This window comes from Micromesistius poutassou (genome assembly GCF_964030765.1).
Source record: "Micromesistius poutassou genome assembly, chromosome: 8".
Taxonomy (NCBI): Eukaryota; Metazoa; Chordata; class Actinopteri; order Gadiformes; family Gadidae; genus Micromesistius; species Micromesistius poutassou.
Genome location: NC_140278.1, coordinates 9,356,773 through 9,384,757, shown reverse-complemented (window position 1 = coordinate 9,384,757; position 27,985 = coordinate 9,356,773). Strand labels below are relative to the sequence as shown.

General features: G+C 44.1%; 1 protein-coding gene across 4 annotated transcripts; it reads right to left on the bottom strand.

Annotated features, from left to right (window-relative positions):
- Positions 1-69: 69 nt before the first annotated feature.
- On the bottom strand, positions 70-27,985 carry cep162 (centrosomal protein 162). 4 transcript variants are annotated; one of them, XM_084472127.1, is made up of 28 exons: positions 27,821-27,985; positions 27,286-27,359; positions 26,717-26,885; positions 24,918-25,070; positions 19,407-19,590; positions 19,114-19,181; positions 18,951-19,021; positions 18,406-18,436; positions 12,560-12,649; positions 12,226-12,411; positions 11,851-11,935; positions 11,449-11,692; positions 10,853-11,087; positions 10,595-10,761; positions 9,795-9,998; positions 8,983-9,114; positions 8,768-8,880; positions 8,549-8,648; positions 8,147-8,273; positions 5,867-6,030; positions 4,589-4,693; positions 3,788-4,015; positions 3,308-3,499; positions 2,561-3,072; positions 2,070-2,211; positions 1,862-1,960; positions 901-1,035; positions 70-345 (listed from the first exon to the last, which is right to left on the bottom strand). In XM_084472127.1, the coding sequence occupies exons 2-28, from the start codon at positions 27,346-27,348 to the stop codon at positions 142-144; spliced, it is 4,203 nt and encodes a 1,400-aa protein (XP_084328253.1). In that variant the 5' UTR covers positions 27,349-27,359; positions 27,821-27,985; the 3' UTR covers positions 70-141. The 4 variants fall into 4 exon arrangements, with proteins under 4 accessions (XP_084328253.1, XP_084328254.1, XP_084328255.1 ...); XM_084472128.1 differs by having other exon boundaries at positions 2,561-3,069; XM_084472129.1 differs by having other exon boundaries at positions 10,853-11,084.

Sequence of the window (27,985 nt, the reverse complement as noted above, 5' to 3'; positions counted from 1 at the left end):
ATAACATGGAGGACCTTGGTAGGAGCGTGACAAAGTCTGTGAGGTCATTTAACAATCATGAATGAAATTGTGAGATGTGTGCCTGTGTGTGTGTGTGTGTGTGTGTGTGTGTGTGTGTGAGTGAGAGAGTCATCAGCTCTTTCAGGTGAAGGGGGTGTTGAGGTGGGATTCCGGGCTGGGGAACACCACCCCTTGTCGGCGCAGCTCCCGCAGGACGTCCAGGATGGAGTCCAGCTCCAGGCGGAAGGCCTCCACCTCCCTGCTCCTCCCCTGGGCCAGACCCTTCCAGCGCTCCACCTCTGTGTGCTGCTCCGCCTCCACCACCTGCCTGGTCTGGCCTATCAGCTGCAGGGAGAGAGAGACAGAGACAGACAGACAGACAGACAGACAGACAGAGAGAGAGTTAGGTAAAGTGCTTTATAATTAAAGGTTGTATCAGTGATGTTGGGTCACTTCTGTTGGTATTTGAAGCGAGATCCCAAACAAACAGAGCCAGCTCGCCCCTCCCTTCCGTGCATGCAGTAGAAACTATCATGAACGCAGCGCAAAACGCCACAACCCGTTGGTTGGTAGTACCATTTGTTTTTTTGTACGATCTCGGAGCATAGGAGACGTGTTTTTTTGACGGCCTGCTTATGGGGCGGGCAGCTGGCGGATTGTGAGGAAAGAACAGATGAATGTGATCATTTATGTTTCGGCCTACAATCGCTGCAAATACAACCTTTAATGTGTCACATTTAGACACACAGATACACACACACACACACACACACACACAGACACACACAGGTATCATCCAGCAAAGGTAAAACCTAACCTGCCTTCAATCAATCCCACCAGCCACCCTGCAGCCTCTGAACTCCCTTTCTCTGTTTAAGGAGGAGAAAACGAGGGGCGTACCTGCTTCAGCTGGTCCTCCCGCTGGGTGTGTCTGAGCTCCATGCTGCAAATCTTGGCCTCCAGGCCATGGAGGTGCCTCAGCTCGGGGCTGTGGGCCTCTCTGGCCTGCCTCAGCTCTTCCAGCAGCCTGGTTAGCTAGCCAGGGGGGTGTATGGGAAGGACAGGTTTAACGCACATGTAGGTTCGATCTAATCTGGTAGAAATGCCATAGGCATCCATCATCTGGTAATGATAATGGATGCTTTTGGCATTTTCCTGTTTCTCTCCTATTGAAAATAAGCATTGGGTTTCTTATTTTCAACATATTATTCTCTTCTGGTTTCTTTCTTTACAACTTTCACATCACTATCTATTGTCAATGTGTTTGGTTAGTAGGGCTGTTGCCTTTCTCACTATCTACCCACTTCCATCCCCCTGTCTGCTAGGTTTTCTTCCATCAGGATTCATATGTCACCACAACACAGCCATGTACATATTCTACATACTGTTATACTGGTATAATTATTCTTTGACAATTCATTGTATATATTGCAATGTATGGTTATATACTCAATGGTGACCAGGAGGTTTTAGGAATATATCTTTTTTTAGATGTGTAGGACAGTAGTCGGCAGACTGAATTATTGGAGTCAAAGCCCTCGGTGGTCTGATGCGTCTGGAAGTCAAACATTAATAAGACTTGGCAGTGGACGACCAATGGCAAATGATGGAAGACGCCATTAGTTTGCTGAACAGAGTGCAAAGTACAGAAGCCCACGGCTTAATCAAATGGAGGTCTACTTAATGGCTGACCAAACCATTAAATACCCCAGACAGAAACTTGTTTGGGGCTGACCAACCCATTAAATACCCCGACACGAACTGGTTTGGAACCAATTAACTTCTTGGCCTTCAGAACTCTCCTCTACTTCCACATGCACTGCCCCTAACTGCTATATGATGTAATCATACACCTGCCTACCTGAGCTTGCAGCGTTTCCTCTCGTATTTTGGACACGGCCAGTGCGTCCTTGGTTGCCTTAAAGTCTTTCACCTGCTCTCTCAAATGCTGCACCACGATCTACACACAGAGCACATGAAAATGATTCATCAACACAAACATGAGTTAACCCAAACAGGCTGCTACATGTGTATGTTTCAGGATCAGCCGTCCTGCGGCCTGGCCGTACCTCCTGCGTGTTGAGCCTGTTGGACAGCTGGGCCACCCTGGACGAGGAGTGGTCCTGGGCGTGGCTGGCCCGGAGCTGGTCCATCTCCAGACGCTGCTGAGCCACCAGGGAGGAGATCTGCTCCACTGTGTTCTCCTTCAGCCTGGAAACACACAGAGTCAGAGTGCAGACTTTACCAATGTGTTGGAAGAGATTCTATCCGTGGGTTATTTTCTCTGCGTCTGGGCAGAATAAATAGCGCTTGTGTTTTACCATGTTTGTACGGAAAAGAAAAAGTCAGATTCCCACTAATGGACATCCTGGGTGTGAAAGTGAGTAATACAGCAACGGACCAAATCGTTAGACATCTAGTCCGGGTGAGAGCTTATGAAGAATCACACCTTGTATCTTTGCATTCTTAACACACTTAACCTGCTTACAACCAACTGACAGAATCACAGTGAAATCTTCTGGTGGAAAAACCCCGGGTCATACGCTTGCGGTGTTAGTACCTGCAGAGCTCATCCCGGGCCTGGGCCAGGGCTCCGTGTGGCTCCCCTGCGTGGGGCCGCTCCTCCAGCCTCCCCAACTGCTCTCGCAGCGCCTGGTTCTCCTCCAGCACCTCCGTGATGTGGCTGCCGGCGAAGGCGTCGGGCCGGTACGTCTTCTCGTACTGCGCGGCCGGGAACCTCTCCTCCTCCTCCTCCCCCCCTCCCGCCTCGTCTCCCCCGCCGCCTACGCTGCCCGCGCTGCCGCTACCTGCCTTGGCATCGCCGGAGGGCGTGGCCCTGGGTCTGGTGGCGGCGTTGGCCGGGCGTGCCTCTCGGGGCCAGGGGCCCGACAGCAGGCCCTTCCTCTCCCTCTGCAGGCGCTCCACGGTGCGGCTCAGCTCCTGCACCGAGCGGGTCTTGGCCGCCAGCTCCTGGGTGAGCCGCTCGATGCGAACCCCAAAGGCCGCCTCGCTCTGGACCTGGTGGCGGGACGGACTGCGCCGGGCCCGCTCTGGCTCCGAGGGCGGGGCCTGCTGGGAGAAGGATTTCAAACAAGAGCTTTGATTTGATCTCTTGGAAGCATATGTGGCTGTAGAGAGAACCGGAGCAGCTGCAGAGAACCAGTGCAGTTGCACAGATAGGAACGTATTCAATAGAAGTGATTAAATGTGGACTTTAACGGGCGTGTTTGGCTCACTGCTGAGCATAACGGCTCGAGATATGCAGCTTAAGATCCAGGGAGGGATTTGTGGACTGTGTGTGGAGTACCTTTCTGGAGAGCTGCTGTTGGAGTGACTGGATCTGTTCCTGCAGGGCCAGCTCCACGCTGCGCTGCGCCTCCTTCACCCTCTGCTGCTCGCTGCCCTCTGCGGAGGGGCAGGGCGGGGGGACTGCTCCCTCCGGGTTCTGCCTCTGGACCAGCTTCTGCTCCAGCTCGGAGATCTGCTGCTCATAGTGAAGCTGAAGCAAACACACAGACACACACACACACACACACGTGCAAATGTAATTAATTCAATTGGTCGTCACCAAAAGTGTCTAATCTTCTTTTGTCCAATTTAACAACTACCCCTTACATAATTAATTTCTCATGAATTCCATCCCGTGCACATATATCCAACAATAACGACCGTAATTTGGCATAAAGACATTTCATTATGCTCTGCCCAAGACCCATTGTTACAACTCCTTTTCTGGTCATTTGAACACAACTGTACATCGTATTGGATTGGTGACCCAGACCTATACCTTGATCCTCTGGAACTGTTGCTCCATGGCTCGCAGACCACGCTTGGCCTCCTCTTTATGACCGTCCAGCTCCGCCTCCAGACGCTCAATCTTGCGCTCCAATAGGCCGGTGACCTGAGTGGGCGTGGCGGTCGTCGTGGGGTCATCGGCCCCCGGGCCGCCCGCGGAGGCGGCGGCGTAGATCAGGGCGGGGAGGGAGTTGGGCTGGCGCCGACGCAGGAGGATGACCTAGTGGGGGGGGACAGCCGGTTGTGGTGGATCACAAACACAAAGGGATGGGGAAGAGAAGGGGTCACTAATGGTGCTTAGGTTGTTTTAAGTGCCAGTGGAGCCGACATCCTGTTTTGTTTTTATTTAAAACGTCTTAGTATGTCTTCTTTGATCTTAAACTTAGCAACCTATGCTATTTAGTCAACATTAATACAATAATGGCATGATGCAGGGAGAGAGAACGCTCTACGCTGCTCCGAACTCAACTAAACGTCAACTCAATTTGGGGAGTCGTTTTTGTTGATGGCTGGGTACGAGAAGGTTAATTAAGCTACTCTGACACTTGTTGGATAACGCTACGGTGTGTGGTGCATTTCATATGCAAGATTGCTCATTATGACACTGTCACATAGCAACGCTAAAAACTGTATCACAAAGTTGCCGAGGATTGTAACCATGGAGATAACACCTCCCCCACCTCTATGTATTCCCAGCCAAAATTGTATTTTTTTAAAAGTCAGTGTTGGAAGTCAAGCTTTAAGCAGGGGTTTTCTCACCTTTGCTCACCAAAACGTTTTTTTGTTGAATTACCTGTCGCTCCAAGGCCTGGATCTTTTTAGCATCTCCGGTCTTCTCCTTGCCCTTGGTGTGTTGCTGACTGCTGCTTTTCCTCACTTCTACCTTTAGGTGTTCTAACTAGAGTGACACAAAATCAAGAAACATCCTAACTTTATATTTTTATAGGATTTGTCTTGTGTCTCACTGCGGGAAAAACAGAATCACCAACAAAATCTCCACTAAACTTGTACACATTTATTTTGAATGCATAAAGGTTTTGGCATCAATATAAAATAACCGCCAAATCAGGTGAAAATATGGTTTGGGATTATTGCAAATGCTATGTGTGTTGAACGAAATAAACACGGCACTTTAGACAGTTTTCAGTAGGAAATACTCAGTTGTACGCCAGTTGTAAATTCGTTTTCCATTCCTCTCACCTCAGCACACAGCAGTTTCATAGCACAGCTCCATGGAAGCTTCCATGAAGAGGTGTATAATAACTTCCTCAAGGCTGTCACTGTGCCAATGCCATTACCGATGATGTACTGTATTGAAGCAGCAGTGCTCAATCTCAGAAAACCTTTCTAACCGCCTCTCTGTGGCGGTTAGATTCCCTGGATTCATTGACCTGCAAAGTGTGTCTGGAAATAGACTGCGTTAGCATACGCCCTCACCCAGTCCCCAGTAATCATGTTCTTATGGTGGTTATTCATGTTTGGTGGCTGCCTACTGTCTTTCCATTGCCTGTATCTGTAAGGACTAAGCTTTTATAGCGTTTGCCTGATTTACAACTAATCAATGTGTTATCTTGGGTTTCCTTGGTTTGAATATGACTCTGGTGAGGTCGGGTAGTGTCGAGGACAATAGTGTAATTATTACTTTTTATGTAAATGGTTCAATCCATAGGATCTTTAAATCAAATTGTTCAGCTTGTTAAATAATAAAATGTTAAGTGAATGGAATAAATTGCCACTGATCAATGGACTTCAAACCCAAGACCAGCGCAATACCAGCCCAAGGGCAACCAAAGACCAGCAATACCAGCCCAATGGCAACAGAAGACCAGCAATACCAGCCCAATAGCAACAAAAGACCAGCAATACCAGCCCAATGGCAACAAAAGACCAGCAATACCAGCCCAATGGCAACAGAAGACCAGCAATACCAGCCCAATGGCAACAAAAGACCAGCAATACCAGCCCAATGACAACCAAAGACCAGCAATACCAGCCCAATGGCAACCAAAGACCAGCCAAGTAGACGTTTATCCCGGACCCATGAGCCCCCCGCCGCCACCCTCTGGCCCACCTGCTCCTTGAGCTGCCGGGTCTCGTCGCTGGCGGCCCTCAGCCGGGCGGCGTCGCGGTCCAGGAGCTGCTGGTTCTCAGCGTACCAGTGCAGCTTCTTCTGCAGCGCGGCCACCTCCTCTCTGTGGCCGTCCTCCCGCATGCCCAGCTCAGCGCTGGGGTCACCTGGTGGGCAGGACAACGCACGCACACATGCACGTGCACGTGCACACAAACACACGCACACACACACACACACACACACACACACACGCACACAAACATACCGTACACGCATGCACACACACATGAAGACACACCCGCATGAACACACACAAATATACACACACGTACACACAATGAAGAAGTGCTTGGAAGCACGTCCTGCTGTGTACTTTGGGTAAAGAAAAAACAACCTAACAGTGAGCTGAGAAGCATACAGAGTAATATGTAGCGTAATATGTGCTCATTTAGCCCAGTTATCTTCACTTCTACTTGTTTAACTTGTATTGAATTCCTTGTACAGCACATTGTGAATGTTTTCCAATAGAAAAACAACAAACCCAATACTGTGTAGAATAAATGATCATACAAAACATTCATGCAATAGCCATTCATACACGTTTGAACTAAAACAAAAGGTCAGAAGAAACTCAAAGACACAAAAGTGATGAAAATCAAAAAAATTAAATGGCTTCTACTCAAAGACACACGTAATGTAACTCTGCAGCACCTTCGCTCTATTATTTTCAAGTAATTTAAAGTGTTTCATCAAGATTTTCACTCTGGTGCTAACCAAACTTTGGCCTTCACCTAGGATTACATTAGATCTCCTTGTGTCTGAAAGCCAATCGTTTTTCCCTGACAACTTGCAGATGGTGGTAATTTGCATGTGCATAAGGCAAACATCATGTAGCTTCAATATGACATCTAATAGCTTTTTTAATCCACTTTAGTGTAGGTTTTACTGTTGGCAACATTCAGTGTCTGTAAGAGTTGAAACTACTCTATTGGTGCATTCCGATATTCAGTTATAAGCAGTGGCGGCTGCTTATAACTGGTCTTTCAAAAAGGGGAAGCTCATTTTTGGCCTACATCATATAAATAGTCAATTTGTGTATGTAAATTATCCCCTGTTCCTTTTCAAGGAAATGCTCTATCATACCAACTAGTTGTCATTTTCAGTGACTTGACCAGTGTCCTCTCAATGGCCAGCAGAGCTAGGCTGCTTTAACGGCCTTGGCCCATTGTGTTACGGGTGTAGGACTTGAGCCGCTTTAAACAGGAGAAGCTCCTTTATATACCTGCAGATATAGCTCAAATTGTTGCCACTAATGAGAACAGTTTGTAAAGCTGAGGCATTGCACTGTCCAACTCCATGTCTTTAAGGAACACCAAGAAATCACACAGCTTTCCCCTGTCACCCTGCAAGTACTTATCTGGATACAGGACGTGAAGTTCAGACCTCAGGCTCCCTGAATCAAAGTGATGGCCATCTACCAAAACGATATTAAACTTGAACAAGGAAATGTGGGAATTATGTTAAACTGAAGCAAGGAATTATGTGAATAAGTGTATGAAATGTACAATGAAAATTGTCAAGCAATTTCGCCAAGCAAATATCAAGAAATATGTTGCAGTTTGTCTTTCGGAGGAATGAAGAGAGCTCCGGCGATTTTTTATAGTTCAAATTTGCTGTCAATCAAACGGCAACTCAGTCTTTCACAGACCCTCCAATCATCACGCAGAAGCCCAGCGTCCAGGCCAGCCCACTCCGCCATTCACCTCCAGAGACGGTGCGCGTCAGTGGGAAGGACATAATCGCAGCATTATCCAATGACCGTCGACTTTCGACAAACTAAAAAAAGCTGATCTATGCAGCCCCATTGAAGTGGATGGACGCTGAGCTTCAACAGGCAAATGCACTGTGATGCTACGGGAATGTATGAGAAGGAAATGGAGTCAGTCGACCTGCGATAAGCAGCTGATTCTGAACTCGTCTTCGAGATGGACGTGTTGTAACGCATTTTTAGTCAATGAAATGTTAACACAACAGTATATATTTGACCATTTAATTTTGAAATTTTAGGGGAAGCTGAGCTTCCCTTGCAGTATTAGAGAAATCGCTACTGGTTATAAGACATCTGCCCATAAAGAAAGCCTGAATGCGTTTTGTGTTTCGGGGTGTGTTCCAAAAACTGATTTCCTCCTGCTCGACCACTAACTTTTACTGCCCATCTCTTTGGGGGTATACTGAAGTTTTGGAACGCGTCCTGTGTTTGTTTCATGTGTGAAGCCGCACCTGAGGTGAAGAGAACCTGGGCCTTCAGCAGGTCTCTCTCCTTCTTCATCAGCTGGAGGTCCACCTCCAGGGCCTGCTTCTGCTGCCGGAGGCTGCGGCTCTCCTCAGACCACTTGGCCTCGCTCTTCTGCACGCCCACAAACCCGTGCACGCACATTCACACACACACACACACACACACACACACACACACACACACACACACACACACACACACACACACACACACACACACACACACACACACACACACACACACAAAGACACACGATGCACGCACACAAACTCACACGCAAAGACACACGTGGACACACATACACACAATAGCATTAGAACATGAATACAATTAAATTGTATGACAGTGGAACTGCAGGTGGGTGGACAGTTTGTGTTGCTGCACACCTGAATAGCCTCCATGTGTGTCAGGAGCTCTGTGATACGCTGGGTGTGCTCCATGGGGCAGGCATTTAGCGGCATTCTTGGGTTGTTCTTCAGATGCTCTCTGGAGGTAATTTACAAAAAAAATCATGCATTTACAGTTTGGACTAAAAACCTTTTTTTTGGGGGGGTCCATCATCAACATGAGCACTCGTACACCGCGTGCCCTCCATGTGAACTCACTTTGCAATACGTAGCTCATTCAGCAACCTCTGGTTCTCAGTAAACATAGCCTCTTCAGTGGCTCTACTCCTAGTCTGCTGGGCCTTTATCTCCCGGCAGAGCTTCTCGTTTTCCTGGGAAAACAATATATATAATCTGTTATATTTTGCTACGCCAACAGTATGAAAATAAGAAAATAAGAATCCCTGTATGAGCCTCCAGACAGAAGACTTCACCTGGTGGTACCCCTGGATGATGGTCTCTTGCTGCTGCACTTCCTTCTCCAGGAGTTGGAGCCTGTCAATGGTCATCGGATCTGCAGCCTCGCCCCACCGCTGGGCCCCCTGGCTGGACTCGGCCTTGCGCAGCTAGAACAGCGGTTCAGCAATGGTAAATCAAGAGGGGCTTTGCTCCCCTCATGAGGCCATCCTGAAATGAAATCCTCTCCGCAAAATGACAAAATGACAAAAAATGACAAAGAGCGCCTGTCTGCCGAATATAAAAAACAATGGTGCAGCCCAGGGAAGTGTAGAAATCCACGAGCAACTGTTTAATCTGAACTACACTGAAGAGTGATGCTAAACAACAATAGAAATGAGCATTGAAAGATTTTCTCAGATGAGAAGATATTTTTGCTTCACTTCAAACCGGAGCTAGCAAGAGCAAAGACAGCAGGAGCGTCACTTAGTTATTTAATCTGATTGGCTAAAGTTTTTTGTACAACGCAAGGCCACACCCATATGTGGACCTCAACAACACATATGGGCGCAACACACAAGTCAACACAAAGCTTTGCTACTAACTAAAATGAACACCTGTGCCGTCATGAACTTGGCTTGATAAAATAAGTCGTAAGTGTTAGTTTCAACGGATGCATTGGCTGGATGCACCTGACCTGAAGTTATCTTTTAAAAATATATCTTTTTTACAAAGTACAGCATGTCAAGTATTGGTTTCATTAGTTGGCCATCTGCAAACTGGATAGGGAGGGAGAAAGAGTGACATGAGCACATGTGTACACGTCTGTGCTTGTGTGTTTACTCAATACCTTGCTCTGAAGAACGTAGTTCTCCTGTTTGACAGCACTGAGGTCTTCCCTGTGCTGCATCTCCACCTCCTTCAGTCTCAGGCGAAGGTCTCTCTCCTTCTGGGCCAGGTCTCTTTCCTTCTGGGAGGGATGGTCTCTCTGCTTCTGGGACAGGTGATCTCCTTCCTTGTGGGACAGTCCCTTGACCACACAGCCCTCCTCAACCTTCAAGGAGTGAGAGGATGGAAGAGCGGAGGAGAGATTTTGAAAATAAACAACCTCAAATCAAAATCAAAAAAACGTAATCTCAATCTCTGGCGCCTTCCTCTCTTTTTATAGCCATTGAGAAGTGATGCAATTAACAGGGAAGAGGGATTCCCCGAACCAATCAGGGAAGAGATCCCCTGTTGTTGGTTGAAAATGAGCAAAGAGCTGTCTTCAATCTAAATTGTCTAATAATGAGGAGGGCGCAGTCGACCTATACACATGTTCTCCCAGAGAATTTCACTCTGTAAGAATGTGGCATTTTTAACAATTTACATTTAAATTATAGCTCTTGAATCTAACCTACAGCCCCTTTAAGTTACCAATCACATCCTGTGTGCCAGCAAAGGTAACAAAGCATTTTTACATTACATTTATCCAGCATACACTTTTGTCCGTAGCGACTTACAATAAGTGCACTCAACAACGAAGATACAACCCAAAAAGTGCAACAATCATTACATCACATGAAATTCATAAAGAAAAGCAAAGCAAAGTGCTTTCAGTGCTACTATAAAGAATCAAGAGCTCAAGGTGACATCCAGACAGATCGTTACATTGCTCTCTGAAAGCCCCTTGACTCCTGTGGCCATGTCTCTGTGAGTGTTGACATCCCAGGTAGCCGTGGCGACCTGCTGACCAGCGGGGCCGACCCGCTGTTGGAGGAAGGCTGCGAAGGACTGGACGGACGCGACCAGGTCGTCGCTCACCCGAAGACCTGTGTCTGCGTGCACACAGGTTACAGCGTTTAAAAGACAGGTGATAAGATACAAAGACAGCGACGGCTCTGTGCTTGTTTTAACATTGATAGTTACTCTCAGGGATTCCCTTGGTGGGCTGGGGGCTGTGTTGCACCCGAGCGACTGGCTTCCTCTGGGTGGGAGGCGGAGACGCTTTCCCCTTGACCGGGGGCCTGTTGGGTCTGGAGAACCGGCAGGCCATGGCAGAGCGGCCCTCCTCCTTGGCCTTGGAACCCCGCAGAGCGGAGGTTACGGTTGTCTTCCTGGTGGAGGAAGGAGAGGGCCTTCCGATGGTGCCACCCCGGGGCTTCTGAGAGGACCGAAGAAGTGTTTACAAATGGATAAGTTGGGATTCATGCACCTTTTTACATTGGAAGGAAAATTGGAATATGTTATTATTGTGAGGAAATAATTTGATGAATGACTTATGTCAACAGCAATGTATAAAAAAAAGAACAGACTAATCCAACGTAATGGCATTTGTGAGGCTTTCTTCTGTGAGTGCAATTGGACATGCTTGCACATTCAGTACTTGATTAGCAATTTGACTAATCAGACTAGTCGGCATTGTTAAGCAATGCATACGTATGCATTGCTTATATGCATGGTTATTGCTTAATATGCATGGTAGCATGCGAGTTACGCCATATTACGCCTCTGAGATCTCTCACCTGCTTAGCTCTGCTGGCCTGTGTGGATGGAATGGGACTCCGGCTGCGGTGTTCCAGGTCCTGGTCCTCCATCAGCCTCTCCACCTCCTCTCTGATGCTGAGCGGCTGCCTGCGGAGAGGGGTGTCTGGGGACGTAGACCCGGGGGACCCCCTGTCTCGCCATGGTTCTGCCACAGGGCCCAAATTCACGCCCACGTGCCTCGGCTCAGCGCTGCCAGGCCTCAGGTCCAGGCCCATCCCTGAGCTGCTGTGTACAACAGGAACAGCCGACAGCAACACTTATGATCCAAAACAAACAACACTAACATGATACAAGCCTCATAGCCTTTCTGGTTTATGCAATCACGAAGATGAACCAAATAGTATTGGGAGATCTGGAGCCAGCTGTGTGTTTATTGTCACCTGCTGGGCTGGAGGGTGAAGCCTCGGATGTGGTCGCTTGTCTCCGGTCGGATCGGCCTCATCAGCTCTTCAGCGGTCGGCAGCTCTGAAATGCAAACAACCCCACGATCAGCATCTAGGTGAGTCCTTGGTTTATTTTTTTGAAATAGGCGACTCACAGGATCTTTGCTCTGATTCCTTGTAGGCCTACCAGATCCATGTCAAGTTACATGTATGTGTGGTGATGTGTGGTTTTCAGTAAAAAAAAAACAGACAATTTAGTGCACTGTAGTACTAGACAAAGCATACTTTGTACATACATGAAATATAGCAAAACATACAAAATAACAATCATTCAATGCCCTTTGAGTTGATTTATTTTTAAGCCCCTCTCACCAGATCCGTTGGTAGAGGCGGGGAGGTGGTCTGCCCGGGACTGTTCCATGGGGGAGGCAGAGGGAGATGGTCTGCTGCGCCAGCCGTCTACCCTCTCCTCTGTGTCGCCCGGAGCATCGCTTATCTGTCTGTAGGCCTCTTGGAGAGCCTCCATCTCACTACCACAGCTCTGTCCATAGGATTGACCTGAGAGAGAGAGAGAGAGAGGGAGAGAGAGGGAGAGGGAGAGGGGGAGGGAGAGGGAGACATTTACTTCACTTAATTTAGCCGATGCTTTTATGAAGCGACTTGAGTAAAGGTTGTTTCATAGTGCGTTAGTAGGAGCAGGAGTTACCTTTGTCCGCCGAGACGGTCGGGTCCTTCCCTCTGTGCTGTGTGGACGGGGCCCTTCTGTCGGTCGAGTCCAGAGAATCGTAGAGAGACCCTGAAAGAGATAGAGAGATAGAGAGAGAGAGAGAGAGAGAGAGAGAGAGAGAGAGAGAGAGAGAGAGAAGTAAGAAGCTAAGTAAAACACAACCTAATGAGATTCTCTCATACAGAATGTTACAGGAGTGTCTCTAGTTAGGCTATTCATACTTAGAATTAGACATAGATTCATACACAGGGATGCAAACAGACCTATGGTCAAAAAAGAGAGAGATTTTCGAAGCCCGCGCCCCCGCAGCAAATATAAAATAATGACATTTCCACCAACCTCTGCCATCCCCGGCCCACCCTATACACAGACAAAGTGCAAACTGAAATTCTTAAAATGAAAATCCAAAAAACGTTAATTTTGTTTAACTAGTCTTCAACACACACACACACCAGGGATGCAAACAGCGCGCTTTTCGGCGGCTGCCGCTTTTTTTCACGGCTGTTTGCGTGACTTGTGTGAATCGTGTAGATCCGATGAGTTTTTTTTTTTTTTGGGAGGGGGTGCGTCTGGGAGGGTCTGAGGGTCTGATTATAATTTCATCAACAGTAATTCTGTATTGCATCAACGGTAGATGCAATACAGAATTACTGTTATCGATAATAGAAAATGCGGATCATTTTCTTTCTCGTGTGTCTCGTTTTTCGCCCGTGCCTAAAACCGCCACTGCTTATAATGCTAAAGCCAAGTTCAGGCCAAAGATTCGCGACGCAACTGCTTGCAACTCGCGACTCCTTGCGACGAGACGGGCTGAGACTAAAAACGGGGCAGTTCACACTGCTGCACCGGGCGGCGATTATTTTTATTTTGGTTGAGAGTAGGCTAGAGTTGCTGTGTTTCGCCATTCTCCACTACTTCTGCATTGTAGTAATTCGCTGGAGCTTAGTTTGTTTAGATCCCGCTAGTTGCATTGCATTCTTTCGTAGTGGCGACTTCTCTACTGCAAGGGAAGCTCGGCTTCACCTAAAATTTCGAAAATTAAACGGTCAGATATATAGTGTTGTGTTAACATTTCATTGATTAAAAATGCGTTAGAACACGTCCATCTCGAAGACGAGTCCGTTCAGAATCAGCTGCTTATCGCAGGTCGACTGACTCGATTTCCTTCTCATACACTTACGTGTTTAATTTGCGTGTGTTTAGACAGATGGGCGCGCACACACACGCGCACCAAGCATCACCCGCATTCATTCATTCTATTAAATACTCACTCGCGGTAAAACTATGTTTTTTCCCACGATCAAATACTCATCAATCCTAAAAGTAATGGGCTTGTACACGATCTCTGGGTCAAGAACATATGTGTTTGCTGTACGGTGTTTGCAGATGCATTGATTTAAAAGTACAACTTACCGCTGTATCAGCTGTTCTTTCCGAAATAACTTTGTTTTGGAAGCCTGGAATACTTTGCTCGAATGTATTATTGTTATTATTATTATTTTAACGGATGGCATAGCCTACTATACTTCATTCATGTTCATTCATGCAGGGAAATTTTTTTTCCACAATCCACACGCTATTTCTATGCAGTTTCACACGTATGAATAATCTTTGACATCATAATATTTAACATGCAAGTGTAGTGGTGCCTGGTTGCTGCGGGGGAAAATCAGCCTTGCGCCGGGTGCAAACTAGCAATGACACATGCGTCGGTGTAGAAAGTCGCGCCGAGGGGGGGGCGGGGGGGGGGGCGGTCGTGATTGTTGACGGGGGGGACGGACGGACCGACGATCGGGATTGACGGGGGGGGGACGCGTGTTTTTTGTTTTTTTGGCCGTGAGAAATTGGATGTGTGGCGTGTGTAAGCAGGCAAAAACGTGTGTCACACGGTGAAACCGTGCAAGTTGGCAGCTCTGAAATGTATAAATCGAATTACGTGGGAGCCAGAGGGAACCAAGCTCCCAAAAAGGCAACAAAGTCAAAAAACTGAGGGGGTCTCTCATATATCTGAAGGTGTCTGCCATATTTGGCATTGTAATTTCATCTTAAACAACGCTCATTATCCATCCCCGTGCGGTCTTACCTATTATTAAATAATAAAAAAATAATAATTATAAAAATATATATAAAAACAGATTCAAAAAAATATGAAAAAAAAATTATGAAAAAAATGATATAAAAAATGATATTAAAAAAATTATATAAAAAAAAATTATATAAAAAAAAATTATAAAAAAAATTATATAAAAAAAGAATTATATAAAAAAAAATTATATAAAAAATTATGAAAAAAAAAATTATATAAAAAAAATTATAAAAAAAAAATTATAAATTAAAAAAATAATAATAAAAAAAAAAAAGTATTTCGATTGCTTATTAAGTTCACTCGTGGCGTGTAATGATTTATTCGTTTCCCTGTATCATTTCCTTAATTTAGAAGACAGTTAAAAAAAATAATAATTATAAAAAAAAAATGTATATTAAAAAAAATTCTGAAAAAAAAATTATATTAAAAAAAATTCTGAAAAAAAAATTATATAAAAAAAAATGTATATAAAAAAATTATATAATAAAAAATAATATATATTTTAGATCTGCGCGCGCATCTTTTTTTTGGACCTGCGCGCGCATCTTTTTTTGGACATGCGCGCGCAGGTCCAAAAAAAGATGCGCGTGCGCATGTCCAAAAAAAAGATGCGCGCAGATCCAAAAAAAGATGCGCGTGCGCATGTCCAAAAAAAAGATGCGCGCGCAGATCTAAAATATATATTATTTTTTATTATATAATTTTTTTATATACATTTTTTTTTATATAATTTTTTTTTCAGAATTTTTTTTAATATAATTTTTTTTTCAGAATTTTTTTTAATATACATTTTTTTTTTATAATTATTATTTTTTTTAACTGTCTTCTAAATTAAGGAAATGATACAGGGAAACGAATAAATCATTACACGCCACGAGTGAACTTAATAAGCAATCGAAATACTTTTTTCAACCACCGCCTCTTTCCCTTGACATTTAGTTTTCACCTGACAAATGCGACCGATGTAATTAAGGCAACCCGGTCTCACAGGAATCCATGAAATGAGTCAGTCTACGTGACGTATTACTATACGTCACGTATTACTATACGTCACGTAGACTGACTCATTTCATTTTAATCTAACATCTTTAATGGTAAGAGACTGCACGGGGATGGATGAGTGTTGTTTAAGATGAAATTACAATGCCAAATATGGCAGACACCTTCAGATATGAGACCCCTCAGTTTTTTGACTTTGCCTTTTTGGAAGCTCGGTTCCCTCTGGCTCCCACGTAATTCGAACACTGATTTATACATTTGCAGGGCATGTTAAATAAGTGCGGTGTAAAACCAAAGATAATACCGTTAGCAAAAATGGTTGTGCTGTGTCCTGATTGGCTGAAGAGAAATAGCCACATCGTTGCGTTCTAAAACTGGACCTGGCGATTTGACATGTTCAATCTTTGGGGACTCCTTGCAACGGCATCAGCCGCCTTGCGACGACCAGTTCACACTGCTGCAACTTTTCCCCTGCGACGTCCCAAAAGAGTCTCGTTGCGTCGCGAATCTTTGGTCTGAACTGGTCTTAGGAGACCGTCTATGTATCAATGATGAATTTACCTTAACATGTTCGCTGTAACTGTTGTACAGGGATGCAAACAGACCTATGGTCAAAAAAGAGAGAGATTTTCGAAGCCCGCGCCCCCGCAGCAAATATAAAATAATGACATTTCCACCAACCTCTGCCATCCCCGGCCCACCCTATACACAGACACAGTGCAAACTGAAATTCTTAAAATGAAAATCCACAAACGTTAATTTTGTTTAACTAGTCTTCAACACACACACACACACACACACACACACACACACACACACACACACACACACACACACACACACACACACACACACACACACACACACACACACACACACACACACACACACACCTCTCCATTGGCAATCCGATTGCACATTGGAATCGGGAGTACTACACTTTCCCTGATCTTTTCGGCTGCTGAGGCCTGATTCTGGCTGGTAGATGGTAAAGGATTGTCCTTACAGAGGAGCTGGGCCACACTTTGGGTAGATACGATGGAGGCCACTCTCTCTGTGTGTATTGTGCTCTGGCAGTGTTCCAACAGGGCATGCAGCCCTCTGGAACCATAATTTATCTCTTTAACGCAGAGATTGCATTTAGCACATCCCTTTTTTTCAATTTTTTTTAAAAAGTCTGATAGTTTGAAATTGCGTTGACTGCCTTGACCTCAATTGCAGTTTCAACTTTTAGCCAAGGCCACTTCCAACTGGTTTTACATCCTTTAGCCACTTGTTGCACAGTAGTGCCGCACTCTCATCAAATTCTCTCATTCTGCAAATGAAGAGTTGAATATTTTAACCATACTGTAGCATAACGCGACCAGACTGAAACCGGGACGTCTGATCACCCTAGACTTTCTGTATCATAACGGAGAGCAAAGTAGTTCACTCAGCCCCCTTTCCTCAATGTGCCCTGCGCCACCTTCAGCAATCTATTTGACTCAATTAAAATGTATTAAATGATTTTAGTATCCTTAAAAAAGCAGTGCCGCCTGTTGATAAAATAAGCCCACTCCAGTGTTTCCCACACATAGGCCAATATTGAACAACGAGCGCCACAAATTGATTCCGCTTTTCTTATTTATTTTTACTTGAACGCGATTTTTAAATGTAACTCCGCCAGCCCGTAATCGCGCCCCCGTAATGCTGCCAGTCCGACGTGTTCCCATTCTGACAGTCCTGTGCGCGTATGCAAATTAGCCATGTGCCGCCAAACAGAAGAAGGGCCCTATCTTGCGCCCGGCGCAATTGACTTTCTACACCGACGCATGTGTCATTGCTAGTTTGCACCCGGCGCAAAGCTGATTTTCCCCCGCAGCAACCAGGCACCACTACACTTGCATGTTAAATATTATGATGTCAAAGATTATTCATACATGTGAAACTGCATAGAAATAGCGTGTGGATTGTGGAAACATTTTTTTCCTTGCATGAATGAACATGAATGAAGTATAGTAGGCTATGCCATCCGTTAAAATAATAACAATAACAATAATACATTCGAGCAAAGTATATTCCAGGCTTCCAAAACAAAGTTATTTGGGAAAGAACAGCTGATACAGCGGTAAGTTGTACTTTTAAATCAATGCATCTGCAAACACCGTACAGCAAACACATATGTTCTTGACCCAGACATCGTGTACAAGCCCATTACTTTTAGGATTGATGAGTAGGCCTATTTGATCGTGGGAAAAAACATAGTTTTACCGCGAGTGAGTATTTAATAGAATGAATGAATGCGGGTGATGCTTGGTGCGCGTGTGTGTGCGCGACCATCTGTCTAAACACACGCAAATTAAACACGTAAGTGTATGAGAAGGAAATCGAGTCAGTCGACCTGCGATAAGCAGCTGATTCTGAACGGACTCGTCTTCGAGATGGACGTGTTCTAACGCATTTTTAATCAATGAAATGTTAACACAACAGTATATATCTGACCGTTTAATTTTCGAAATTTTAGGTGAAGCAGTAATTCTGTATTGCATCTACCGTTGATGCAATACAGAATTACTGTTGATGAAATTATAATCAGACCCTCAGACCCTCCCAGACCCCCCCCCCCCCCAAAAAAAAACAACCTCATCGGATACACGATTCACACAAGTCACCCAAACAGCCGTGAAAAAAGCGGCAGCCGCCGAAAAGCGCGCTGTTTGCATCCTTGATACATAACTAGCACCAGGGAATCCTTCTTTACCTTTGGCATCCAAGGAAGATATTTGTGGCATCTGAACAAAAGAAAAAGGGAAAATATAAATAAATGATCACTCTACCACATCCGTGGGATATATAGGACATAGGGGTGTAACGATACACTCATACCGAAATTTTTCGGTACGGGTCTACGGCTCGATGCACGTTTCATTTTGGTACGAATAAAGTTTATAAAGTTTTTATTGATTATCACTTGTCTGTGTGACTTGTCTTGTCCTGATGTTTTGTGTTCAATGGAAATAAGTCCTGGACTTTATTGTGTTTTTATCCTCAATTGTCTTTGATGTCTTTCCATTTGTGTAGGGCATTTGTTTGACACAATGTAATAAATCAAATCAAAATCCAATTGTTTAATAAAAACTAAAATAATAAAAACTGCTGTACCGAAAAACATACCGAACAGTGACTTAAAAACCGAGGTACATACCTATCGTGACTTTTGTTTATCGTTACACCCCTAATAGGACATATAAAAGTACAGTCAAATGGCACGCAATACATTCCCAACCACAGCTTCTCCCTACACACCTTCTCTGGAGGCTCCTTCTCTCTTTCGTCTTCTTCAAAGTTATCACTGTAGTCGAGGGAGTCTGCGCACGCTGAAGGACAGAAGACACCGTTCACAAGGTTCAAACGTGTTCATGGGGAGAACCGGGATTTGAATGTGAATTCAGTGCAGGACCATTTTTACCTTGAGAGATTCCTTCAGTGGCTGGCTTTTGATCCTCGTCAGATCCCTCCCTGCCCTCCTCCGGTTTCCTAGGAAGAGCACACCGGCGCTTACTTTAGAGGCCCCAGAAACGAGACAGCCCTCCCACCTTTGAATGCACAACAGTGACAGAAAAATGGCAGCAGCATCTGCTTGATCGGCAATGTGTGTGTTTGTGTGTATATGTGTGTCTTTGCAGCCTTAGGGTGTGTCAGGGTTTGTGTTACTGTGTTATTGTGTTACTCTTGTGTGTGCGTGTGTGCCTGTGTGTGTACCTAAGGCTCTGGGCGGGGGTGGATCTCGGGGAGTCCAGGTCTCTGTTGAGCTGGGAGTAGTCCAGGGTGGACGAGGCCCCCGCCTCCAGCCGTGCAAAGAAGCGGGCCTTCTCCTCCTCCTCCTCCAGGGTCTCCAAGCCCGGCCCTCCTGGGTTCAGGTCAGGCCCCGATGCCAGCATTGAGTCTGGACACACACACACACACACACACACGCACATACACAAATAGAAACACACACACACACACACACACACACACACACACACACACACACGTTACATACTCCGTTACAATTATTGCCATTTAAACTGATTGCATTAGCGCTGATGCACTCACATCAGATCTGATTGCATTAGCCCTTTTATCTCGTAATATGTTAAAAAAAATAATTTTACATATCAATTCTTAAAAGTAATATATCCCGGCTTTGGATCGACCTGGACCCTGTTAAATTTATTTGGGATAATCCTCACAATCGAGAGGGACAATCAATAACAGAGTTTGTTTTCATCAAGTTCAGAGACTGCTTATCTCGTTATGAAGAGGTTTCATAGGTTAGGGAAATGAGAGCCCGATAAACCAAACAGCAGACATCAATTAAATTAGCAATAATCACATTTCCATATGCCTACATTATACCTATTTCGTATGCGACCCAAATACAAAATAGAAACGGTACATTATTATTTAAGCGCTTTAATTCTATACAGGTATTTCATATGCGGCGTTCGATACGTAAGGGGCTCGAGCTTCTCGCTCACAGCCAATCACATTCTCGTTTTCATTAGCTGAGTCTTAATGAATAATTTTTGCGTTGCTCCCAAAAGCGAATTAAAAAGGACCCGCGGTTGCTTGTGTGTGTGAAGTTGTCACCTCAAACTTTCACAATGGGAATGAAGTGTTCCGTTTTAGCTCCAACCGTAACCCCACTGGACCCTTGTGTTTAAAAAGCTGTCTGACTGACTTCACTAGACGAATGACTGTGGGCATGTTATGTTTTGGTTTAAATGGTTGGTTTTTGGCTTGGTAGGTTTGAATACTAAGAGATAGATTAGATGCTGTACTTGATTTACACATGCACATTCTCTTTTTGCATCTTTCCATACATTTGCAAACTGTCGACTGCTGCTGAAGTTGTACTGCTGCTTGATGACTTGATGACTATGCAATTCGATTTTAATTCTATGCAATCCGATTTTAATTCTTTGCGATGTGTTTTTTTATTCTATGTAATTCGATCTGAATTATGTGCAGTGCTGTTTCCTGTATGATTTTCCTGTTCTTTTTTGTTCAATCCATATAAACATGTCTCGAGAAACCGAATTATTAGGTCAGCCCGACTATGATTGGATGTTTAAGATGCATGTATACACTTAGTCGGACGAATCGTGTTTCTCAGTCAGATTAAGACCTAGACTATTCGATTTGATAAGCGCATTAATCGTGCATGCATAGATTCAATCGGATTTTACGTTCCGTGAGCCGGAAGTAGGAGACGATAGTCGTGTTGTCGCCGTCAAACAACACGATGGAGAGGTCAAGGAGCAAGACGCACTTTTGGTCTCACGAGGAGACTCTCTTCATGCTGTACTAGTTAAGACATGCACATTGTACAGTTCATGGATGGGAGCAAGACTAGAAACAGTGATTTATTTGAAAAGGTGGTTGAAATGGGTACAGTGCCACCTATCGTACCGGGGTATGACATGCTTCGCCAATGAATACATTTTCTACCCCATGTAAACTCAGACAATGAGTTGTCCAATTGAGGAGCACAATCAAACTATGGATGTAATTGGAAGATAGTTTGTTCCAACGTAACTGTGTTGGGAGCGTTGCACCTGGTAGCTTGGAAGGTAGTTTGCTCCAACGCAACTGTGTTGGGAGCGTTGCACCTGGTAGCTTGGAAAGTAGTTTGCTCCAACGCAATGGTGTTGGAAGCATTGCACCTGGTAGCTTGGAAGGTAGTTTGCTCCAACGCAACTGTGTTGGGAGTGTTACACCTGGTAGCTTGGAAGGTAGTATGCTCCAATGCAATGTTGTTGGGGGCGTTGCACCTGGTAGCTTGGAGGGTAGTTTGCCGTAGTTTGGTATCGCTTCCGCAATCTGACTGTTTGCAGTGTTACAACCATGGTTGGCGTTTTCCAGCGCATTTGTTTGAACTTTGCACATGTATTTTAATTAACATTGACTATCTTTTTAGAATTCAGGTTGGCAACCCTAAACGCCTGGCAAATTCAGATTTGTAGTACTGCAAATATAAATCTTTGACAAATTTTACATTTAAATTTTTATCAGTCAAATTTCAAAAAGTCCAGGACATGTACAAACATCAGCAATGGAGGCAAGTAATGTTTATCACTTTCTATGGCAATTTACTTGAGTTAAATGGTTTGCTCTAAAAAAACATTTAAAAACGTCATGTTCTCACTGTACCAGAACCATCTTGCTAGATGTGCCTCATGCTGCCTTTCATATTACTTATTTCAAAGGAATTTAAGCATTCCAAATGGTGGATCATTAGGAAATATCTTTGATTTTTTTAATTTCTACCAAGTTTGTCAAATTCAGGACTGGCGCTGGAAGCTGTAGGTGGAGGGAAGACCAGGAATGGTACAGCTCTAGAGATGTGGAAGGGTAAGACGATGGAATACACATTGACGGCTTGCTTGGATTGTTTAGATTGTTTAAAATGAAACAATCAGCAACTTATACAGATGTGTTCATTCTGACTGGCTGCTAAGAAGGGCTTTGCAGCCACTAGGACTAGTCTCGATGTATATTATGTGTGGCTGGCTTTTTGGTTGGGAGAGTGTTGGTAGAGTACTATTGTAACTAGTTCTATCAAAACTGCACAGTGTAGACAAATACAGTATTGAGTAAGGTGTTGGATTGCAGTAACGGGGAGAAAATAAATGTTCAGTGTGCAAATGGAGCATATGTGTTCAAGTTTCAGAAGGGACTGAGGACTTTTATATCTACCCTTGATTTATATTTTCCATTCTTGCTATGACCAATTTCCACTTGGGGCCAACAAAGTTCTGTTTTTTTTTTTTCAGGTGACTATGGAAGAACAGATGGATGTGCAGCTGATGGGTGACCATGGTGTAGAGAAGACTAGTCTTCTCTGGGAATATCTCAACTGACTTGTGCGCAGTAATAGCAAGTGTTTCGGCAGTATATTCGGCAGTTATTCAAATGCAACTGGTGACATCTATATATAGATATATACATTTATTTATGAAACATGGTAATCCAGCACTGAATTTTTTCATGTTTTTTGCCGTAATGACTTGAGGCTTGTTCTCTTCTGTAAATTTATATAAAATCAAATGCTAAATTACTGAATGTAATGACCTATGTTTGATGCCAGATGGTGCTGTTACTGCATTTAGAGTCTTTGCTTGGTTATCAAAATGTCTTCTAAATCGGCCAGCACAATGTGCAACTGACTTTACTTTTTGCATAAATTTACTGAAGAGTACGATGACCGAACAGTTGATCTACACCAGTGTCCTATTCCCCATCCACCCCGAGGATCCCTGGCTACACCTACAAACCAATCTACACCAAACATAACTAGTCTGCGCTCAACAACTCTGCCTCCTACACACCATATGATACCACTTTACTGTTTTAACTTTTAAAACAAAGTACAGTAATTCACATGTTGTGGGGAAAGCATGTTTAGATGAATGACTCATCAATTGTATTTCTGTACAGCATATCTGTGACACCAACTATTGTATTTCTAACCCAGTTACCTGGGAACACTCTTTCTAAGGGAGCGACTAAAGGGACAAAGCTGGAGCCTACCTGAGCTTAACAATCTTTCTAATGTCTAAATTGAACCACATAAAATAATGCCTAAATTTACTTGTCTAACAAAACAAAAAGCCAACCTAATACCAACTAAAGATCTAACTAACTAAAGATCTCAAATGCCTAAACTTGCTTACCCTAACCTAGTACCTTAACTTGGTACCTTAAACTTAACCATCTACCTAAACATCTCAAAGGCCTAAACTCTCTTACCTAACCTAGTACCTAAACTTAACCATCTAACTAAACATCTCAAAGGCCTAAACTCTTACCTAACCTAGTACCTAAACTTAACCATCTAACTAAACATCTCAAAGGCCTAAACTCGCTTACCTTAACCTAGTACCTAAACTTGACCATCTAACTAAACATCTCTAATGCCTAAACTCTTTCCTACTACCTAAACAATCACTAATGCCTAAATGTAACCAAACACCAATCTTTTTCCATGTCAAACTAGCTAACCAGTCTTAATCCCAAACCAGACTTGTCCCTGGGTCGCTCCACTTTTTTTAAAAAATCTCTTTTCCCCCCGCATCTGTGTTTCAATCCTCGAGGACTTTTGAGGGCTTCAGATATTTGGATATTTTAACTTGTTGCTTCATTAATAAAGATGCTTTGTCTTTACAGATTTTGTTTTGGGGTTTTGTTTTGTGGAATTGGGACAGCTGACCTGCTTCAGCATCCTTACACATGATGACTATGATCTGACGATGTCAATCTTACGCCTTGTTCACACTACCTCCGTCAGTCGATGGATGGGCGAGGGCGTGTCTGACGTATGGGGGAGTAGTCTTTGTGGATGCAGCCTGCCGCCAATCAAATCGCTGTACGCATACAGGGGCTACACTCTCCTTGCGCTCTCCTTGCACCAGGCGTTATAAAGCCGGCTTTTTCCTGCGTCTTCCTGCTTGTTGTTGTTATTGCTAAATGGATCCCGTAGTCGCAAGGACAGTGTTGCCCCTGTACGTGTACACAGCAATCGCCCAATTCTTAAATCCATTAAATCCATTCTTAAATACCCTGCTGCCGGCCGGCTTTTTGACATTTCCACGGCGGGTTGTATCACAAAGACCATTTCATTGGACATTGTCCAAGTAGCGGCACACTAGTGTATTTGCATAACCGCGATCTGATTGGCCGACGGACCCGTCGCTTCCCGAAAAGTTTAACATTTCTTAACTTTTGACGCAGGCCACGGAGGTACGGACGGACCCACAATGCATTTCGAGGGCGCCCCATGCAAAGTCAATGAGATGCGTCCATTGACGGAGGTAGTGTGAAAGAGGCATTAGGACAAGGTAGACAAGGTAGACAATGATTGAGGAGTCAACAAGGAGTGGATTGGTAAATATCTAACGTTGAACCAAATTACCCATTTATTTGATGATTGAACAAAATGATACAATCTGAGGACTCAAAGGAATTACCATGCTGGATTTAAACACTTGTTTAACACTTAATATGACCTTCCACTGTTCATTGATGAATACTCCAATGTCGATACAAGGAAAAACACTCAAATATTGTAAATAAGTATAGAACCGTGTTTGTAACAAACCCAACTGCTAGATTTGGTATATTGAACATGTTTTATATTGATATTGATCAAGAGTCTATCACGACAATAATTTAATATTTTATTGCTCAGGCCTAGTAAAAAAGCACTCGTGTACAGTCATCACTCACCCTCAGGCTCTTGTCTAACCCTGCTGGCCACACCTTGTTGGCGCCCTTCGTCACTGAAGGCCATTTGACCTAGAAACTCTTCTTCCTCCTCCTCTCTGATTGGCTGGGATTTCCTCGAAGACTTCTGGAATGATCTCCTGGATGACCCTGGTTCTCCGGAACAAAAGAGACATACTTCAGAAGACCATAGTAATGGCTGAGATGTAAAGATTTGTATTGGAGACATCTGGGGATTAACAACATGAACAGTGAAAGATGAGTCATGTCTGTGTTGCGTCCTAGCCAGAGCCAACAAAGAACGAAGGTGACTACTTACTACTGTAGAGATGAATCAGGACACAAATTTACAAGCTGGTAAAATGTATATTCATAAAAGCTGCAGTTTGTAAATGGGGGCCAGGAAGTCCTTATCAGAGGAAAATGTAGGAGAGGTCATGATTCAGGTCATTTCCATAATGATGTTGATACTCAACTGGTGTTGGTGACATTGCCTAAGACGCAGGAAAGAGACAAAAGGGTACTATTCTACTGGTCTAATCTAATTAAAAGGGGTGTTGGTTCTACTGGTCTAATCTAATAAAATGGGGGTGCTGGTTCTACTGGGCTAATATAAAAGGGGATGCTGGGGTGCTGGTTCTACTGGGCTAATCTAATAAAAGGGGATGCTGGTGAAGCTATCAGTTACCATCTTCATCGCTGCATTGGGATTCACTATCCCTGTCCGGTAGTGTTTCATTGCAAGAGCTCAACTTATTGGGGGGGCCATCTCCTGGTTGGCTATGGGAGCTTCTTGTGTGTATGGTGCTCCCCTGACTACCAGATCTGGAGTCGCCATCTGAACGCCAGGACTGCGTTTGAGGAGCCTCCTGTTTGAATTTATGCATTGCAGCTTTGGTGTTGCGTGGTTTGGGGATGGGCTTATATGGGGGCTCTGGGCTGGCTACTGTCCGAGGAGTTTAGGGGAAAGTGACGTGCAAAAAGGAATGTAGAAAGAAAAGCCGGTGAAAATAAGTTAGAAAACACATGATCACTACGATAGGGGTATTGTCAAATAAGGGGGTTTCAAATACATATCAGGTGGGATGCAGTCCACAACACTTTGTTTTAGTTTTATTTTGTAATAAAAAACAAGTGCCAACGATAATATAATTTGACTATCCCTGCATTCAAATTGCAGGGTTCTACTCTATTGGGAGGTTAACTACTCTCTACTAAGGTCATATACCCTGTTGCGGTAGGCCAGGCTTGTCGTCATCCTCAGTGTTTTCAGCCTCTGGCTTTTTGACCTTTATAAATCTACCCTTGCCAGATGTATTTTCTGGGAAGGAAGATGGAAGGAAAGTCAGCGAGTACAGCCGCGGCAAAGCAAAGGTGGAAGAGTCTGAGCCATAAATAGTATTTCTGATGTCCCACATTGTGCAGTAAATTTGTTATTGAGGCAGGGTGTAAATCTTAAATCTCATAAAGTGATGAGAGTGAGAACTGAGCTGGTTTTGAAGGTAGGAAGGTTTCACAAACTGTCTGATAAAAGGTTTTATATGCAACATAAATCATGGGAGCAAAGAGGAAAACCTGTTTTTCAAAAGTGTCCCAACAAGCTAAGCAACAATGAAAGCTGTGGCTAAATGCTGTAAAAAAAAATAAAAAGTATGATTATATTATAAAATGCATTATAGTGACCGAAATGACAAGATGTCACCCTGGTGGGTGCGTAAATTCAGTAACTATTGGGTTTGCTTGACTTACTCAAAACATAACTGAACTACCTCTCAGCCTCAAAAAGACCTTGTAAGGATTACCTCTCCCAGTTCCTCCAGCGTTATCATCATAGTCCTCATCTTGCCACCACAGCTGGGAGCTAATGGCAGCTTTCTTGGCTGGCCTCTGGCTACTGGCCTTCCCCAGGCTATCCAGAACACTGGTCCTCTTAGCAGATCCACCCAAATCTCCAGACTCATCTGAAAAAGACTGATTCACGGCAACTGGTATAAGATGGCTGCCTAAATAGTGTAGTCAATTGTATTTGTAAAACCCTTACTTAAGTCTTAAAGGGATTCACAGGAGACATTTATTCCACCACCCTAACCTTAGCCCCTAACGAGCAAGGTAAAACTACCCTAAATTACCAAATAGAAACCTTGTGATGGCACGCCCCCTTCCATGGGTGTAAAGCAACAGTTGAATTAAAATAAAAACATTACCCCATAAAGGACTGTTTACAATTGTGCACCCTGTCGGTTTTTTGTTTTTATTTAGTTTCTGCCAGATGATATTAACGGAAGCAACAGCACACACCTATGTAGGCTGGCGAAGAGTTGTAATAGCCTTCCTCTGAGGGCTAAACCGTTTATTAGCCTGTTGTGTTTACCTCCTTCAAGAACTGTTCAAACTGTTCGTCAAGCTCCTCCTTGGTCATTCGATGAGTCTCCATCTGTCTGCTACCTTAAGGACAAAGGACATGTTGGCGACAACGTCGGTTTGTAGTAACGTGAGTAGTGTAGTTGTAAGGGAGATTGAATCCTACCTACTAGCCCACCATAACAGACCAGGTTAACTCTGGAGACATTCAGTAGGTGTTACGGTATAAATAAACTAATAACTACACATAAGCAAATGTTGGTAATGTAACGTTAGTGAATGAAGTCAAGAAGGTTACGTTAAGTTATCGGAGGTTAATGAAGGGTTCAAAACATGTCTGCTTCTGATGATGGATACTTTATGTCTGATACCTTCCGATCTCGCAGAGGAGTAAATCAAAGTGTTATTTCTCCTCCACCAAAACACAGTTCTACACACTAGTCAGACACTAACTGAAGCCTGTGGTGAACTAGTTGTTTTAAACTCAACAGTGTTCCTCATGTCAGACGATCACCTAGCAGACTCGTTGGGTAACGTTAACTCACCTAGCTACCTCGCTAGTCACCTAGTCACTAGTCCACCAGGACCGACCAGAGGATTATCATTAGTTGGATGTAATTCCGGTTATGTTGCACGAAAGCACAAAACGCCAATCCATTAAAAAGAATCGGATCAATAACGCTTTATTGTTAAATATGTGTAATAGTTAG